Source organism: Tripterygium wilfordii, chromosome 23 (genome assembly GCF_013401445.1).
Source record: "Tripterygium wilfordii isolate XIE 37 chromosome 23, ASM1340144v1, whole genome shotgun sequence".
Taxonomy (NCBI): Eukaryota; Viridiplantae; Streptophyta; class Magnoliopsida; order Celastrales; family Celastraceae; genus Tripterygium; species Tripterygium wilfordii.
In genome coordinates this window covers 3595884-3616197 of record NC_052254.1, presented here as the reverse complement: position 1 = coordinate 3616197, position 20314 = coordinate 3595884, and the positions used below count along the sequence as shown (strand labels likewise).

At 37.3% G+C, this 20314-nt stretch overlaps 3 protein-coding genes across 3 annotated transcripts; all 3 read left to right on the top strand.

Moving 5' to 3' along the window:
* Positions 1–4004: 4004 nt before the first annotated feature.
* On the top strand, positions 4005–9553 carry LOC119992512. The gene is made up of 8 exons (XM_038839242.1): positions 4005–6326; positions 6439–6537; positions 6629–6781; positions 7269–7432; positions 8115–8262; positions 8445–8567; positions 8665–8752; positions 9081–9553. The coding sequence occupies exons 1-8, from the start codon at positions 4026–4028 to the stop codon at positions 9245–9247; spliced, it is 3243 nt and encodes a 1080-aa protein (XP_038695170.1). The 5' UTR covers positions 4005–4025; the 3' UTR covers positions 9248–9553.
* A 1198-nt stretch (positions 9554–10751) lies between these two features.
* LOC119992513 (deSI-like protein At4g17486) lies at positions 10752–14275 on the top strand. The gene is made up of 4 exons (XM_038839243.1): positions 10752–11114; positions 12779–13066; positions 13648–13728; positions 13838–14275. Exons 1-4 carry the CDS (start codon positions 10967–10969, stop codon positions 13987–13989), a joined length of 669 nt encoding a protein of 222 aa, XP_038695171.1. The 5' UTR covers positions 10752–10966; the 3' UTR covers positions 13990–14275.
* Positions 14276–15459: 1184 nt separating this feature from the next.
* LOC119993324 (protein arginine N-methyltransferase PRMT10-like) lies at positions 15460–19559 on the top strand. The gene is made up of 7 exons (XM_038840402.1): positions 15460–15757; positions 16136–16328; positions 16574–16679; positions 17443–17632; positions 18284–18469; positions 18565–18648; positions 19078–19559. Exons 1-7 carry the CDS (start codon positions 15542–15544, stop codon positions 19252–19254), a joined length of 1152 nt encoding a protein of 383 aa, XP_038696330.1. The 5' UTR covers positions 15460–15541; the 3' UTR covers positions 19255–19559.
* Positions 19560–20314: the final 755 nt, after the last annotated feature.

Below are 20314 nucleotides of genomic sequence, written 5' to 3'. Positions count from 1 at the left end.
TTCGGGTGGAAGATCATGGTGCCAATTTGACTTCAAAAAATTAGCAACACTACTCTGAGTAGCATTAAGTATTAGAGCATCTCCAATGTCAATTTCATTTAAGCACTCCAAAATACCTTGTAATTTGTGTGCACTATCAAATTATCAAGAGTTTCATCTACAATGGTATACAATATGAAACACTCCAAACTCAAAATTTTCAACTTCCACCCCCCCCTCCTTTCTGTCCTACTCTCTCTCTTGGCTAAACTTACAAGTATCAAGTGTTGATTGATTATGCAATTTTAAAAGGACTTTCAAATCACTCTTGATATATCAAGAGTTCCTAATATTTGAAGTGTGTTTTAAGTGCAATTTTTCTTCCATTATAGCTATGTAGTACTTGAAATTGATGTTTTGTATACTTGAAAAACGGGTTTCAAATCTCCCATTGGAGATGCTCTTATATCGGGAATAAATTTTATGTGAGTGCTATATTGAGATCTAGCATCCACTGATGCCATGTTTGATGGTGTAAAATCATGGTGTCAATTCGACTTGAAAAAATCAACATTTATAACTCTACTCCTAGTAGCATCGAGTGTTATATTGGGAATAAATTTTATGTGAGTATTATATTGGGATTTAAAAGGGGACGATGTTAGATTGGGAAAAAAAAAAAAAACTCTAGAGAACTCCCATTACTGACTGTTCAGGTGATCAATCATGCTATTCCGGAGATGCTTTTGATTTTTTTTTACAAAAAAATCGAGTATGAAACAGTGTTTGTCCAAAGAGTAATGCTACGAACTCCAAAATATGACTCTCATCCTACTCCAAATCTAAGTATCATGTGAAATAATCATTAATTATAAACACATTTATAGGACACATTTAACATCCAACACTCGGACATTACTCAGGAGTAAAATGAAGGTCGTATTTTGAGTCAAAAGACAATTCTTCTCCAAATCATCTGCATCTATGCAAGATGAAGAATATTATTTGTACCCCATTTTTTATTAAGTACACCCTATTAACTCTTTAAAAACACATTAAATTGGGATGTACTTAGTTAAAAATACGATGCAAATAATGTTCATCCTATGCAATTCCATTGGAGAAGGACCCACCTGATTAGTACCGTGTACGGACCACATCTCTTTACGTGGCACTGTCTTTATCTCATCTGGGTCCCAGTGTTAACAGAAGCTCACCTGGCGACTACTAGACGACAAATTAATGGTCAATTATCTCTTTTGTTATTTTCAGTTGAGGATTAGTGGTCCACGTGCGCAAAAGATTCCGAACCTTGATTCTGAAGCTTAGGATATTGTATCATGGGGACTTCATGCTAACCTGCGCTGATGGAATTTTTACCAATCTTCTTTTTAAAGTTCACTTTTGTCATTCCTTAAATCTTGATGTGCTTCTTGAATTGAGTTGATCAAGGCATATCTCACATCATGGAATATGAATATGTTCTTGTTTATGGTACGTTGGAAACTATGTTCATGTATTTATAGTTTTTCCATCATTCTAAACTAGATTCATGTAATGCTAGAACATCGTTTGTCCCCCGTCGATTGAAAATATAAGTAGGGGCGGAAGAAGGGGGCTACACTAGGTTGTAGCCCCCAACTTTTAAAAAATATATATACTTACTGTATAATATATACATGCAATTAATATATGTTTAGTGTACATGTAACAAATATGGGTATATATTATTTTAACAAGTGAATATGCCTAATTTGGTATATTTGTATGTATATTTAGACTATATGATGTTTGTATATTTATACTTGGTATGTTTGTTTGTTTATATATGTTTAATATGGTATGTTTGTTTGTATATTTTCGATTACAACATCAATAATATTATTTAAATAAATTGTCTTATTATAAAATAGACCTAAAAAGTTTTTCGAGTGGCAACACCTCCGCTAAAATTTTCGATTGAATAAAATGCATCAACCCACCAATATTATTTCATGGCTCCACCCCCGAATATAAGGATATATTCATATTTGAGACCGAGGACAGCCAATTACTTTTTGGTGGCATGAACCATGCTATAGAGCGTTACTATGACCATATATACTACCACACGCACAAACTTGGAGCTTCCATTTGTGTGTAGTGCGATCATTTCATACTGAGAGATTGACGTCCAAATCATCCAAAAGTATTAGTGAAGGACGAATGTAATCTTAAGGAGGTGGTATTCAACACTATACTTAATAATCAATCATTTATGCATTTTACCGTAACTTTCCTTAATTTCTTCTTAATTGTTCCAATTCTCAATCTATTTTTTTTTTTAAATTTAATTAGCTCCTCAACTTTCTTCACAAGCGAGTTATGCATTGAGATATTATGGAGACGCAAGACCTTAATTATATTCCAATTCTGATATTTTTCTTGTAGTTTTTCACACGTGGCAATAGATTTTATTAATTAATTAAGATTAAAGTTTTTTTTCCCCTTTTTTTGGGGTGGACGTGGTATCCGTGTTATGAGATAGTCTTCCTTCTCCTATTTGGATTTGAGAGAAAAGACAAATTAAGGAAGGTTTCGTAGGTAGGAAGACATTAAAAAGCCTCTCTGCATGTTTGACCAAATATCAGGAATCCTATTCCTGTTTGTATTCTTGTGTTCGCTTTACAAGGATCATGCACCGCCGGCATTGAAATTTCAACATGAACCCAATCAAAGTAATGTAAAAATAAATATCAAAAAATCTATATATATATATATATATATTCGTCACAAGGTATGCCTTATTAGAGTAGCTTCTAATAATAAGACACATGAAACACGAGTTGTTTGAGATCATATTACCTAAACATGGTTCTTGTTGTCAAATAAGGAACAAATATAGAGAATTAGTCAAAAATTAATACATCTACATTAGATTACCTAGATATTTCATATTTTAGAGAACATAAACACTAATATTGTTCACTTTTCTAAACATAAAATAATTTTTTTTGTTGCCTTTTCTCTCAAAGTCAATTAATTCATAATAGAATAATAAACGGAATAAAAACAAATATTATTTTAATTTTAATGAAGCAGAGAATATGATATCAAATCTAACGGCATAAGGGTGGATATATGTGTAAAGTAAGGGAGGCAATTGCCCCCTTTGTTTTTCGAAAACACCTTTATATTATCAATCTTTTCCATTTTGCCCCCCTTTGTTTTTTGAAAAATATCATTATATTATCAATCTTTTCTATTTTGTCCCCCTTAATTTTTTAAAAATAACATATATACTATCCATTTTTCAATCTTTCCCCTTTAAAAAATATTTTTTTCAAATCGGTCCCATTAAATTTCTTTTATTTTAAATTCATTAAGCTTACCCTTAAACCCACTTTAACCTCTCTACAAAATCTCCAAAAGCCAAAGATGCAAACCCACTTAACTTTGCTCAATTGCTCTCTATCTTTCTCTGTCTCTCAACACTAAAGTCTCAATTACAACAAACTGACAAAGTTAGTCAAATGTGGGCGAACCTTGAGTTTACAAAAACAACACTTAGTCCTAAAAAAAATTCGGGGCTTTGCCCCTAACCCCCACTAATTTTTTTACTGAATAGAAAATCTATAAAATAAAGAACAATGATATTTTATCTATATTTTAGAGGATGTGTCAAAGTAATATGCTGAGATGCTCTTACATTTAATATTGGAGCTCTTGTGGTGCCATATTACTTGTGACTTGCATTGGGTTTTGACTTTTGATTCACTTATATATGCAAAGAATAATACCAGGATGGCAACATTGTAATTCAGAACAACCTGACAGTGTCAAACTAGGAAACTGAATCAAATTTTAAAAAGGTATTCTCACAAGATTCTCTCCCTCCATCTCTACTCCCAATCCCAAAGAACCTGAAAAACGATGGCAGCCTCGTAAATTACCCCCAACCTGAAGGGCATATCTCATCTTCTACTATCCACTATAAAACCCTCTTCTGGTTCCCTTTCTCACTACCATTACTGGCATCATATGCATTCACTCTCCCTTCTCTCGCCATGAAAGAACCTCCGCTCTCTCACCTCCGTTGCAAACCCTTCTCTGCCACAGCCACCGTATCCGCCGCCGCAAACTCACAAAGAAAGGTCAAGATAGTGTGCAGCTTCAATGGTGCATTCTACCGCAGCCCTCCACCTTTCGACAGGCTCCGTTACGTGGCTGGCGAGGCCCGCATCATCTCCGTCGACCGAAACATCAGTCTCGAAAGGCTCCGGTCCACGATCTCGGATCTTTGCCCCAACACCGGCTCCTTTTCGCTCAAATGCAGGCTCCTCTTGGCCGGAGATGTCCGTGGATTAGACGCGGAGACGAACGCAGACGAAGGCACGCCTCTGGTTTCCATTGCCTCCGAAGAGGACGTCCGGTGCATGATCGACGAGTATGATAAGCTTGTAGCTTACGGTAAGCACGCAAGGCTTTGGGTGTTTGTTTGTAGCGAATGTAAAGAATGTGATTATGACAATAATGACGCTATTGATGATCACGGGATTGTTAAGGGAAATACTGATGTGGTGTACGGGAAATATTTGTCAAAAGATCTTGTTGAAGTTTTCGAGGGGAAGAATTGCATGAATGGTGTTGCCGGAGTTGGAGTTAGGCATGGCGATGATGATTCGTTTAGGAAAACAGTTTCGAAACAGAAGTATTTGGCGAACAGGACGGAGAGAATTCATGGTACTTGTGATGATAAGACTGATATGGACTTTACTTCTTGTCGTGATGACAGGAAATATGATCACCCTCTTATGGATTTAGCACCCAAAGCACAAGTTCCCGTGAGTCAAGAAACTAGGGATTTGATGTTAGGTTATAATCTAGCGAATACCCAATTGCCTGATAGGGAGAATTATGGTAACTTGTTTCTATATCAGGGCTCTCAATTGCAATATCCATTAAACCCTAGGGATGGAAATCTATGTGTGGATACGAATCCTTCTGTGCAGTTTTCCGCAAGAGAGTCTGGTCAGGTTTTGAGTAATGGGGCTGGGATGAATATGGGGAATTCAACTCAATTAGTGGGGGAAATAGAGTCTATGAAGCAATCTTTTTATTCTGGTTTGGGTTCCATGCTTCATGGTTTCGACGCTAAAAGGCATATTGAGCCCAGGCCAATGAGATATATGCATAGGGAAAATATAATGCCATGGACTGCCAATCAGGATTCAATGAATACTCATACATATATGGCACCGGTATCTTACAGCAGGCACCGGATAGGAAGTGATCATCTTGTGAAATCAAGTTATAATGGTGATAGGCTATTGGGAAGTTCACCAAACGGAATTCGAAAGCGGTTCTATCCATACAGCTTCCGGAACCACCGGAGCAATCTCACCGGGATAGTTAATCATCGAAATCTTAGATTGGATGGAAGACTTCCTACGGGAAAATTCTATGGTCGGTTGAAGCCAAATTCGGATATTTCAAAGCAGGGGCAGCCTATAAGATCACACCATCCAAGTTCGTTGAAGCTGCTTTTTCCTGATAAAATTCTGGAAGGAATGCCAAGCATGATTGATTCAGACTTGCACAAAACCAATGTCTCATTTCCTGTCCAAGATATTCAAGAAGGAGGACCTTGGAAACAAGGCGGCTCTGCAGTTTTACAATACAGTAATGTGAATCCCCACAAATATAGTTTTGGCTATCATGGTGTTCGTGCTGACGGGGACGGTATTTCCTTGTTGTCCTCTAATGTTACTGAGAATGCATTGTCGTGCCCAAGGGGAACAGGCACTCAGCAAAGTTTCTTGACTGGTATGAATTATGACATAACTGAAATTCCACATCGAGCAATCAATGAGAACTGTAAGGGGATACACATCAATAATGAGCAGGAGAAGATTCTGGAGATGCAGCACAGGGTCGTGGCCGTCTCTAGTAATAATCCGGTTCATAGCAATGGAACGGCACTGGAATGCAATATCAAGAAGCTGGATGCGGGAGAAAGCCTTAATTTGTTAATCAAAATCAAAACTGATTCTCATAATTGCCAAGGCCGAATTGCAACTTCAGTAGATCTACTGCATAATCTGTCATTGTCATCATCCAAAGAAGAAGAACATCCTGTGCCTTCTTCTCATGCAAGCAGTGATGTTTCAGATGCCTTGCCGAAGCCTCAGTCAAAGCCCTTAGATACTATGGATGAAGGAAACTTCAGCACAGACCCTCAAGATGATGGATCTAGTGGAGTGGTAACCAATTCTTCCCCTCTGGAAGCAGCTAAAGTGCCTTCAAAGCAGATTCCAGAGGAAAATGTTCAACAGGAAGCTCCACCTGATTTAAGCAATGATAATAAGGTCATAATCAATCTTGCAAGTAAATATTTCAGTATCTTATTTGGTTAGTGGATGCAAGTGAAACTCATTTGGCTTTGAGAGTCTTTGACAGCTCCAAATTTTATTCTCTCAGGCTGACATTAACAGAAGTCATCAATTTTCCAAGGTAACCGGAAGACTGTCTAGGGAGCTGACTGCATTTATTCGCCACCTTGCTACTCAAGAGTTGCAGGTATCCTTTTGGACATATTTAATTGTTTCATTTGCATCTTTTAAAGTTGAATGTAATATAAGACATTGTCTATTTCTGCGTTGTTCTGCAGACTATTAAAAATTCTGACCTAGAGTATTTAAAAGAACTTGGCTCAGGCACTTATGGAACTGTTTATTATGGAAAATGGAAGGGTTCTGATGTTGCCATTAAAAAGATCAGGCCAAGTTACTTCACAAATGGGCTATCAGAGGAAGATCGTCTGGTACTTGCTTATTCACATCTTCCCACTTTTTCAAATGTTATTTTATTGATCCTGTCATGAGACATTACAATAGTTGCATGACATGTCTATCTCTGAGATGCATCTTGTTGAACTCTTATGGAATTTATACATATTTATTATGTGTGGATATGTGCCCGACAAAGGCAGTTGACTTGATCGTGCGTTTTTTTTGTTCGATACTTCGATATGAGGTTTTCTTTTTCTCAACCTTGAATTGAACACAAATGCTTGTTTTTAATGCAGGAGATAAGGCAGCACGCATTTTTCCTTCCTAATAAAGTTTTTAGATGAGAAACCACGATATTCTTCCATTCAAAGAATATCCTGGTTTCTCATCAATAACCCGTTTTAAGTAAGATGGGAACTTTTAGGACGTTGGATAGGGAATGTCATGTGATAAATGATAATGTTGATATCCTAACTTGTAGCTTGGTAGAATTAAACTTTCCCTGTTTACTTTATGCAGGTTACGGACTTTTGGCGGGAAGCTCATATGCTAGGTCAGCTTCACCATCCAAATATTGTAGCACTCTATGGGGTAGTTACAGATGGACCTGTAAAGACTTTGGCGACGGTAACAGAATACATGGTGAATGGCTCTCTGAACCAAGTTCTGCGTAAAAAGGATAGGTATGTCATTTATTGTCTATACTACATCATCAAAATCTGCTTAATAAACTCTTTGATAAAGTATACGCAGTTAATATTTGATTTTGATTTAGGGGTAGTATCTCAAATTGATGTATATAGAGTCATAGACACTGAATGAACTTCCTAATTATCTTTGCGGAAGTGTACAATATTAGAATATCATGCTCTTTTGTAGTGTCAGGGGCAACCATTTTTTCTAGAATTTTTTTACTGAATTTGGTTTAGCATTGTAAAGAATGATTCTGTGTGGAAATAGAATTCTTGTTTAGATTAATCCTGAAATTGAAGATAGTGTAAGATCCCAAATTTATGGATCAGCTGACCCATCGTGGTGTTGCAGATTTAATAGCCATTTTAATACATACATTTAAAGGTGAAAGTAGCTCAAGAAGATCTTCTTCTCTTTTTTTTTCTCCTTTTTTGATGAACAACTCATTAGAGATTTACTAAAATCCTTTTAGTACTGTATTTAGTTATTCTTTCTGGTCATAATTAGTCAACAATTTTACTTCTGCTCACAGTTTTAGTTTTTAACCATCTAATTTGATCCTGGTATCTCATATGCGTATGTCCTCATCTTATATTTTGTAGGCTCTATACGTAAATAGGTACCAATATAAGCTTCTGCTTTCTCTAACCTATACTGTTTCTTTTTTCACAGAACAATTGATCGTCGAAAGAGGTTAATAATTGCAAGGGATGCTGCCTTTGGCATGGAATATCTACATGAGAAGAATATCGTTCACTTTGATTTGAAATCTCATAACTTCCTTGTTAACATGAGAGATCCTCAACGACCAGTGTGCAAGGCAATTACCTCATAACTTGGATTACTATAGTTTTTATATTCTTCTGCATTGATTTCACTTTTCCCCTTCCCTTCACTTCAATTTAATTTTTTTGTATGATCATCAGCTACTATGTCTTTATACATGAGTACTGTTTTTGTGTTTTTGATTGAGCAGTTTTATTTAAACATTCTCTTTTACAGATTGGTGATTTGGGCTTGTCAAAAATCAAACAGAGGACGCTTGTCTCTGGTGGAGTACGGGGAACTATTCCATGGATGGCTCCAGAACTTTTGAACTCTAAGAACAACAAGGTGACAGAAAAGGTAGGAAGGTCATCTGCCACATGTTTGTAATGTGATGTTTTATCCGTTACCTAATAATGAATGGTATTCTAATTATTTCCTTGTTGCTTCTATGTAGGTTGACGTATACTCATTTGGAATAGTCATGTGGGAACTTCTTACCGGGGAGGAACCATATGCAAATTTTCGCTCTGAGGAAATAATAGGTATGTTTTAGTTCGAGAATCGTAGTTACAAACTAGCAATATTAATATAACTATGAACTAATTAAAAATTATCGGAATCTTTTTATTTAAAGAAAACGTTGTGGTCTTTTTTAAGAGGAGAAATGAGAATCAAAGTCTCAGTTTTAAGGCTCAGCATGCAAGCACTCAAGTCATCTGAATGTAAGAAAAGTACTTCAAGTCATGTTGTGTCAGATTTAGATAACTCTTCTACCGTCATTTCGATTTGATATTTTGTAAGTTGTATTGTAATCGTCCAAATCTTGTTTGCTTGCTTTACTATGTGATAAATATACTCTATTTTCCTCAGCTGGCATAATCAAGGGCACTTTGCGACCTGAAATTCCGTGCTGGTGTGACCCAGCTTGGAGATCACTGATGGAAAGGTGCTGGTCATTAGATCCCAACTCAAGACCCCCGTTCTCTGAAATTTCTAAGGAGCTGCGAGCCATGGCGGCAGCTATGAATATTAAGTGACAGTAGGACTACTCTTTTCCGAAAGTAGGAATCAAGGGATGAGATATGTGAGATGTGTTTAGTCTCTGCCGTCCGCAGTCTGATCCAAAGAGATGACCCTTGTGTTGGGGGGTTTGATAAGCCAGGTGAATCTATTTTTTTTTGTAATCCCTGGTGAGATAGTCCAAGTATATAGACAGAAGATGATTTTCAACAGCTTAAGCCTTTTACTTTTACTTTTCTACTGGCATGAAGGAACAAAGCAAAGACTTTGATTGAGCTTGTAAGTTCTTTCCAAAGGCCATCAATGTTATGCAGAGTTGCAGACCATGCTAATCTCTATTTTGATTGTGATAGCTTTCATTAATGGACTTGGATACAGAGGAAATGGTTTCTTAGTAACTATAATATCCTCTATGGAGTGGGATTTTGGTCAATTAAGAAATTGACAGAGTGATTAAAGCAGTAGAAAATGGTGTTATAGAACTAGCATCTTATTTTCATTACAGTACAAAAATGGTGAAGGAAATTCTCTTCTTATACATCTAGAAATTGAGGTTTATATAATTGTCAAGTGACAGTAGATTTAGATGTAGGCTTTGAGCAGCTATCAAGTTTCAACCAATCATATACTTTTCTCTTGCTGAGAATACAAAGAAAGGATGTATGCAATTGCAGATACATATTTCACAACAACGGGTCGTTCTTGACTGATATGGTAATTTGATTATGGTAACTCTTAGCACAAGCGGTACCTTACGTTATCTTTCCACAATAAGTCTCAGCCTAGATCTCAATTAATTTGTAATAGTTGTGGGGTCTTCCATGTGGTCAAGATTTACGGCCATTTGTCTGGTGAGATTCAATGTCAAAAAAACATAGTGCTCATTTGGTGTATGGTTTTGCACCAACATTAATGCTACCTAGTAGCATAAATAGCATTAATGTTGGTGGTGCACCAAATAATAATTTTGTGGCCCAAACTCGTAAACAATTTTAACCCCAAAATGATTGTTTTGCAATTGTTCAAGATTCAACAATTTTGGTACAATTTGATGGAAAATTGTATGAGATTTATATTTTTAACCTCATTTTAAATGTGAAATTCTCTTCATAATATCCTTGCACGTGATTTGCCACAACAATTTCAACAGTATAAATATTATCAACAAAAATACAATCAAACACTATCAACATCTCATGCATTATATCTACAACTATTTTTTATCAATATTTATGTTACCAGAATTAATGCTAACATTAATGTTATTATCAAAATTGTCCACCAAATTTACATCGTTAATAAAAGAAAAATATATTTCAAATCAGAGTTAATAAAAATTATGGCCATAACTCACCGAGTCAAACAGTATGGCGGAGTTACCCTAAATCATTGGGAAAATTACATAAGTTCGCAATAATTGCTGATTTGCTTAGCAGTGTCGACTCACTTCAGAGCCGCCCGCCTAGTTGTCGTTGCAAAAATATTATTTGCCTCTAAATGATTTTTTGAAAAAAGGGTAAAAAACTAAAAACATTAATTTGTGTTTGGAGGAAAAAAATTCACCTTCTTTTCCATTAAAGGTTGTTCCTTTTCTCCCTTTTTCCCCGAACCTCTCTCTTTCTTTTCCGTGTTACGACATGGATATCTGAGAGGCACTACCTTCACATGAACTAGAAGAGGAATCATTATCTGGGTTTGGAATTTCTTGGGGAATTTGGTGCAAACTTTACCGGCAAATGGGGGTGCAAGGGAGCACGTCAAATTCAAGCACGAAGCATGAAAATAGTAGCGACACCCAGGTGGTTTTGAATGTGTACGATCTGACCCCTATCAACAACTACACGTATTGGTTCGGTTTTGGGATTTATCACTCGGGCATTGAAGGTTCGCCTTATCTGATTTTGCTTTATTTTGCCGTCTTTATTATTTCTGCTTTGGTGATCTGGATGGTGGTGGATTTCTTTTTGTGCCCAAATCGTTTGTGGGTTTTTCTGGGATTCTTTTTAACAAGATTATCTCTTATCCTCCGTGTGGTATTTTTGTGCTTGGAAATGTTTGCCTGATGAGATAGTACTGGTATACTAAATGGTTTGATACTCTCATACTCAGATTGAACCATTTGGATTATAGTTATCTTTTGATCAGGTTGAAGTTTATGTCAAGTTTTTGGTGCTTCTTAGTGTTTAACATTTGGTTCATCCCATAGACGCAATTATCATAAAGTGAAGCAAAAGATTCATTATTTTGTTGTGGTGCACATAAGAAAGTTGTTTCTAGGGTCACTTGTTTCAATAGTGGCTCCTCCAAATTGAAGTAGGGCGATTGTATTGGTTTCTTCCAAAGATCATAGTTTTAAGGGTATGAAATATATTGTACTTTATAATAAGTAGTTCGACTTTGTTGTTGTATGCTCGAACACTATCTCTTCAATATACGGGCATTTTAAATGATGAGGCAGTGTAAGTAACCTATGAATCGACGCCAAGATCTTGGTTGTTTTCCTCTGCTTTGTGTATGAAAGGAAACCAATTAAAGACTTCAAAATTTTTGTCCATTTTTAACTCTATTAGTACCGAACAGCAAAAGTTGCATTCCCCTGAATGCCTTGAAAGCAACTCTTAATATGTGCCTTGTTGATAGAGTTCAATTTGTTATTCCAACAGTCTTATGAAATTTAAATGAGTTAATTCATTTCAATGAGATAACACTAAATTTGCGATAACAGGACTGAATGTCCAACCTCTATCAGTTATCCCAATAGATGAGATAATAGAAATTTTAGAAATCTGAAATCTTCACCTAAAAAATTTTAGATTGTTGGTTTAGCACCCTTGGCTCTTGGTTATCAAAGCATTTACTGATGATGCTCATGAGATCCTAGAATACATTAATTTGTATCTCTTTGATGACACTCCCACCTAGGGGTGTGGACAACCTGATTTGTGAACAAGTTCGATAATGGCTTGTTTATGGTTGACTTGTAAGTTATGTGAACAAACTTGAACAAGCTGATACGTTTGATGAACGCTTTGTGAGTGAACTCGATAAGAACTTGCTTATGTTTGACCTGTAAGGTATAAGAACAAACTTGAACAAGATTCTCATGCTTGTTAAAAATAAAAGCGGAGCTTTAATAACGGTAAGCTTGGCTTGTTTTTGTTTATGACCACACTCATTTGGCGTTAATGAAAAACTTTTTGTGTTTTTTTGGATATGCTTACTTCGTATATTTTTCATTGATATGCTTGACAATGCATTAAAAGCTCAGCTTGTTTATGTTTATGAATACACTCATTTGGTATATCATTTAAAACGGATAAGAATAAGCATGTTTAGCCTTATTTTGGAGGGAGGCATTTTTATGAACACTAAATTATTCTGGATTGAGGCATAGGATACATTGTCTTTAGCCATATTTGGTGCTCATGTGCATGTGTGTCAGTGATGGGGATGGTTTTCCATAACTAGTATGTTAATTCACTCCTCTCCAGTTTCATTTCCAGCCGTCCTTAATAAGCTAAAACCACTTTTTTAATGTGTATATGTAGTTCACGGAAAGGAGTACGGATTTGGTGCCCATGACTTCCCTGTTAGTGGAGTTTTTGAAGTGGAACCAAGGAGCTGCCCAGGATTTATTTATCGATGTTCCATAACTTTGGGCTGCATAAATATGTCGCCCTCTGAATTCCGTATGTTTATTGAAAATGCAGCTTCTGAGTATCATGGAGATACTTATCACCTTATCTCCAAGAATTGTAACCATTTTACGGACGAAATCTCATTGAGATTGACGGGAAGACGTGTTCCTGGTTGGGTGAATCGTCTTGCTCGGCTAGGTAATCAATCATCTTATCATTTATGAAATATTGAAATAACTCGCCTGTTCATTTATCTTTCGGTTTTTTCATATAGATATCAGGACATGGCAGTCAAAATTATTTGCTGCACTTCAAAAGTTGACGTCCTTAGCTTCACTTTTTCCCCAGCTTGTTGAATCATGGTATTAAGTATCATGATCGGACATTATTTTCAGAAACTTTGTTTTGTCAACATAGAATACTTATCCATTCTGGTTGACACAGCCTAAGCAAGTTGTCTTCTACGGTTATATGTCAAATGGAATAAATCAAAACACTAACACGTTGTACATTTGTTCAGCATTTGTGAGATTATAGAGTAAGTACTTTTTTTTTGTCAGCCTTTCGAATCTCTTGGAACAGATGGTTAGATCCCTCAGCAGGACTGCTTTGCTTATTTATCTATGCTATACTTCTTGATCTCCTTCTTTGGTTGAGTAAAACAATGACATCAAGAATCAAGTGTCTTCCATTTCTAACTCATACATTTTTATGTTTGTGCTTCTGGATGTTGCAAACCATAAAAATACTGATATTTTGTTCCTTGGCCAAAACTGCAGGGGCATTGTGCAGTTGTCTGCTTCCCGAAAGCCTACAAGTGACAACTGTTAAGCAGCTACCTGAATACTACGAGTGTACCGGTTAGAAATTCGTTCCTTGCATCTTTTTTCTTCCTAATAGTTATCTTGTCAGTAATTTAGCTGGTTCCACATATGTAACTGCTCTTTGCTTATTTTGTGTCATGTCCAGAAGAGGGTGCAGAAGAGGATGGAAGCGAATCTCTTGCTGCCACCACTCCCGGGGAATCGACAGAAATTGATGATACGGATCAAGAAAAGCACCTACTATCACCTCCATCTGGAGGAGGGGAAGTGTCTTTTGTTAAAGAGGCACACAAGTGAAACCAAAGCACTTACTCTCTCAATTGCTGTTTGGAATCTTTGTTATGGTTTTTGCTTGCCATATGATTCTTTTGGTGGGAGGAGGTTGCTTGGAGTGCCTGCATGCGTGACTCTCCATCTGATTGTTGTAATATGCCCTGATTCTTGCTCATTTATTCCTATTTTCTTCTTTTTACCTCCCCCATTTGCTTGTTTCATTGGCTGTATCCGCACCCGGAATTGAGAAATGGATGATGATTTGATGTTTGATAGAAATGTATTGTATTAAGCTTTGGATGAGAGATCAGTCTGTTCTATCGTAGTGAGAATGGATACGACTTAGTTTGAGTCTGTGTTTCCAAGTTCTTCATCATCTTCTCACAAAGGCAGAGCTGCTCTGCCTTTATGGAGACCCGCAAAGGCAGAGCGGCTATGGTTTCGTCTCTACCTCACCGATGCCAAGGTTTTTCCGATATCTTCATGCACCGTTGTTCTAATGATTAAAGGACTTGCCCCCTGCAATCAGCACATAATCCTTTCTGTATCCATGAGCCTCAAGTACTGCTCGACTTTTGTATTTTTTACCGATCATTCTTTGGACAAATCCTCTTTCACCTTGTACAAGTTCCAAGCTACGATAATTTTCCACAATCTCCTCTTCATTATCCGTAATGTATGACACACCATATTCTTCAACTTAATCAACAAGCTTAGTCAAGTACTCATTCGTTGGATCAGTGTCACCTCGATCTTTATTTTTGCTATCTATAAAGTATAAGCAATCAATCTCATTTTGGAAAACAAAAAAAAGAAATGTCGAAGGTGTGTAAATCCGAGTTGTTTGTTGCATTATAAGATGTATGGGCCAAAATCCGTCCACATGAAACTCTACTCAACAAGCTCATGAAAGTCCATCAGACATGTTGGCCCATGAGAGATATGGTCGAGCCCAACAAACACACGACTTGAGCTATCTACACAATGAAGGCTCAAAAGCATATCCTATAATCGGCCTAATTGTAATAAGCCCAAGGTTTGCTAGCTCGTTGGTCACATGCTCATCACGCGACTAGTGAGCTTATAAGTACTTGAGGTCTCAACCTCATTTATGGTATCATTTCTCTCTCTAAAAGCTTCTTGTTTCTCTCATTATATATTTTTTTTATTGTCAACTGATTTGATTGTCAGAGTTTCTCGCCCAGGACCACATCGATGTCAAGCTTCACGATTGACCTAATGTGCTATTTGCAGGTTTGTCAAATCTCTCGCTTGACATTTCTTTAATTGCGAATTTTCGATTCTACAAGTACAAGAAAACTCTTTAAAAATAATGTAGGGTATTTTTTCCCTTAAATTTTGTTTAGTTTTTTTGATGTGGCACTATTTTTTTGATGATGGTGATGTGGCATTATCCATTTAGTTATTGGTGATGTGGCATTCATTATCCATAGAATGGTTTCTCAAACTGGTTGCAGCTGATCCCAACCCTCCCCTTCCACTTGCCAAGACAAAAAAGGCAATGCTGCCCTAATTATCGACGCTCCCCTAAAGAAATGATTCGTTGCGATCACATATGAGGAGCAGCGCCATGGGAAGCTTCGGAAACGCCGACCGTGCTACCTCTACCAATGGCGGCTCAGCTCCTGTGGTCGACAAGGAAGTCGATTTCGCGCAATATTTTTGCACTTACGCCTTCCTCTACCACCAGAAGGAGATGCTTTCTGATCGTGTCCGCATGGACGCTTACTTCAACGCCGTCTTCAAAAACAAACACCACTTCCAGGGAAGGGTACGTGTACACGTTTTTATGCACGATACATGCTTGCTCTGGCTAGAGATGGGGAGTGTTTGTTTGGAAGGGATGGACTACTGAGAGTTTTTCTTTTCCTGTAGTAAATTTTTGAACTTGGAATGTAATATTGAGACTGGCTATGTTTGTACGGTTAGAAATCAGTGGCGGATGGTTTAGGAAATCTGGGTTCTTAGAAGTTCATGAAAATACTTCAAAAACTATAACTTTTGCACCTGAGGACTTGATACCAGGGAAAATATGCAATCTTTTCTCTTCGTGGTTTCTAGGTCGTTACTTTGGTTTTATTTATCTGTGCATTAGCTTTTCTTTCTGCTTTCGGTTAGTATGGACTAATTCGGGGAACCTGTGGTGAAGACTGTGCTGGATGTAGGAACAGGAAGTGGCATTCTGGCAATCTGGTCGGCAAAAGCCGGTGCAAGGAAGGTTTATGCTGTGGAAGCAACCAAGATGGCTGAGCATGCCCGTGCACTTGTCAAATCAAATGGCCTCCAGAACGTAGTTGAGGTGATAGAGGGATCGATGGAGGATGTTACCCTGCCAGAGAAAGGTTAGTATCATTGAGCTATTTGGTGCAAGAGAAACTTGACGTTCTTTATTCTGTCATTCGTGTTTTATGTTAAATGTTTATGACTTTTAGGGTTGGCTTGGATTGAGGTGATTGAGGGTGTTTTAAAGTGAGGTGTTAGGACTCTTCATCTAACGAAACCGCAAAACATCTTCCTTTTAAATGCCCTCAAAAACCTCAATCCAAGTTAACCCTTAATTTAACTTAAGAGCTGAGTTGATTGCCAGTTGATGTGATCATCTCCGAGTGGATGGGATACTTTCTTCTGCGTGAATCTATGTTTGATTCTGTGATATGTGCTCGTGACCGCTGGTTGAAGCCAACTGGAGTCATGTAAGTTGACATTATTTTGTGTGTTCTCGTGTTCTGTTGTGACATGTGTATTGTAATTCAGTATCGCCTTAGATGAATGATGGTAAAGACTCAAGAAAGGTGGAATGACGTATGTTATCTTTGTGGAACTATGATTTACTACCAACTGGTAATGATTGCCTGTTTTATGAAACACTTTAATCCTTACATGAAAGGTGGAATGACGTATGTTATCTTTGTGGAACTATGATTTACTACCAACTGGTAATGATTGCCTGTTTTATGAAACACTTTAATCCTTACATAGAGGCTAAGGGCTGCACCTATGATAGAATAAGTTAAGTGGGTAAAGCTTCTAAGAAGGTTGAAAACAAGTGTCTCATTACAAAAATAAACAATAATTAAAAAAAATTCATAGGATGAAATGATGTATGAGTTACAAAGGACTCAATTTACAAGAGGTCGCAGAGCTCTTAGAAGCTTTCATGTGTATGATGTGAATCTGTGTTCTTTGCCTTTCTAATGTCTTCTTCCTTGAATGAGTTTTATATGACAATGTATTTATTGTTATTCAAATCTATTCAGTTTTTTGATACTGTCTTAAGTTAATCAATGGGAGGTCCTTAAGCACTGACTCAAATGGTCTACAGTTGGATGGGGAGGGCCTTAGGAATATCCTCCATTTGAGTTGTTCCAAGCTATAAAAGGGAAAATAAGTTAATCAATCAATTTCAAATAATTTTTTAATAGCTTCAGATGATCCAAACAAGCTTCAAACTTACAGGTATCCTAGTCATGCTCGCATGTGGTTGGCACCAATCAGATCTGGTTTGGTGGATGACAAGTGGAATGATTATGGAGGAGCCATGGATGACTGGCATCGTTTTCTAGATGACACCAAAACTTCATATGGAGTTGATATGAGTGTTTTAACAAATCACTTTGATGAAGAGCAGCAGAGGTATTATCTGCAGGTATTTTTATCAGTTTTAGTGGTGTCTTCTGTGCCAATTTGGTTTCTTGGTGCAACCAATGATGTTTTACTCTATTTAACTCTTCGGTGCTACATAGATCACATTGCAAACACAAGTTCTATATAAACCTAAACAATAATGTTATCCATTTTTGTAATCAAATACTTATGCTGGGTAGATATTCATAGCCGTGCAACTCACCAGTTCAAAGTTCAAACATTCCTGTGATGTGTTGGAAGTTTTGTCATTGTGGCTGCCTTAGCCAACTTCCTGAAAAGTGTGTGTTTACAATTGATTCATATAATTTGCCCTGTGTCATGCTTGTCTTTGATTCGATCTGCCCTAGGGTATACTTGTTTTGATTTCTGACAAATCTTATTGCAACACAATGCTATAATCCTTTTGCTCTTCTAGGACATTTGGTGCCAGCTTCTTTCAAAATTTTGTTCTGGTTCTAGGGTTCTTTTCTATGTTGATCATCATCTACTTTCTTTGGCTGTTGATTTACCCAGCTATAAACTCCCTTGGCCTTTTTCATGTTGTCAGAGATAGTATAGAAGGTTTTCAATTTGAGCTTTAATTTATGTTTCAACGTGCTTTCTCCATTTGCTATGTCCCATGTATTAAAAAACTTTGTTGTCTGGCCTGTAGACATCATTGTGGAAAAACCTTCATCCACATCAAGTTATAGGGGCAGCTGCCATTGTAAAGGAGATTGATTGCCTCACTGCCACTGTGGCAGACGTGCTTAACGTCAGAGCAAACCTTACATCAATAATCAACTCACCAAACACAAGGCTCTGTGGATTTGGGGGATGGTTTGATGTCCATTTTCGAGTAAGCTGATCTTCAATACTTGTATTGTTCTCATGAATTTCAATTATTTGCTACTTGATGGACTATAGCTCTTATTCATGTTTTTCTTGTGCCAGGGGAGAAAAGAAGATCCTGCTCAGCAAGAGATTGAGTTGACAACTGCTCCTAATACAGAGAATAGCACCCATTGGGGGCAGCAGGTCAGTATTTCTGAAACACTGTATTTTAAAAGGCATCTAATTTTTCAAATAGAAATCTAAGTTCAATGAAGCTATTATTGAGGTAGTTTTATCATCTAGTATAATGGTTATCCACGAAACTCACTATATGGCTCAATGGTTGTACTAGTTTACTTATCTAAAGTTTAGGCTAGTGATTTGTATGCCTGGGTTTCGTATGATTTTTGTTCAATGATGAAATTACATTGTCGCAAGGTTGTATGAGGCCCTTCTGTGCCATATAACTTATAAAACTCTTTTGCTGCTTCATTTTTGTTTGATTTTTCTTTCATCAATTGTTCTGCTGTTGGAAGATGCCTGAAACCTGTTTAACCATGGATAAAGCGTGTATTGCTCCATCCAAAACTGCTAAATGATGAATGCCTGTCTTTTTTTTTTTTAACAATACAGGTCTTCCTTTTGCATCCTCCTATTCATGTTAGTGAAGGAGACGACTTGGACATATCGTTTGCAATGGATCGCGCCAAGGAAAATCATAGATTGATGGAAGTTGAGCTTGGCTGTAAGATCACAATGTCTTCTGGCACACCAATGCCACCATTCAGCAAAAAATTCCATATAGAATGAGGAAGCAGCTAAATCACATGTTTTTGGGAGTTTTAACAATACCCAAGGTACACATTATAGGTCCTTGATGTTACATCAACTATGAAAATAGTATGCCTCTACCTCCAAAGTTCTGGGGGGGCAATGAGTGGTTTTATTTTATTAGAGCGGTTTGGCATTTTTACTTATTGAAACGGGTATTTTACTGGCTTGCTCTGCTTACAACAATGTTACAATATCGCAGAGGTAACTACAGCTTGAAATGGACTTGGAATGATTTGAGTTTTGAAGCTGAGGTTATAGCTACATTATTATATTTCTTGCAACCTTTTTCTCTTGCTTGAGGATTTATTTAACATGTCATGCCTATTGATTGGATTATTAACAATAACAATTTGGTTATTTCTATGTCTGGTTGATTGCATGAACACCAGAATAAGCTGCAGCCCATGTCCCTTGGCGTAATGAGATCTGATAAGTTTAATCTTTCACATCTTCTCTGTGATTGCGGTGCTTTATCTGACTGAAATATTAAGAGTCCGCTCCTCAGAGTCTATTTGTGCATTCTCCATTTCTAATATGAAACAGTGAAAAAAGAAAAAATCCTAAGAGTCTCACATCGCTTAGATGTGAAGCTGTAGTGTTAGTTATAAGGGTGGGTTTAGCACTTCTAAATCAAAACACCAGATTTTCTTGTGGGCTTGGGCTAACATTGGTTGTGCTCATGTTGGGCCTGCAAGGAGGCTTGCTGGGCATGGACTCTTCAGCATCCATGAGACATTGGCTTCGGAACGGTAAAGACGTGAGGTAAAGTCCAAGACCAAATTTGTTGGCTTTCTGGTGTTGCGTTGGTAGTTCTTGTCAACATGCATAGATCACTGAGCACTTCGGAGACTTCTCTGATGGTTTCTCGGTAAATTTATCACCACTGGCTGCTTAGCTCTCTTCTGTGAAAGCTGCAGCTTCCTCTGACTTGCCAATGGAAGATTAGAAGCTTATGGAAAAAAGGGTAGTTTAGGGTCCCTAAAAACCACCGAGAGCTTGCAAACCTTCTAGTTGCATCTTTGCCCAAGACGGCTCA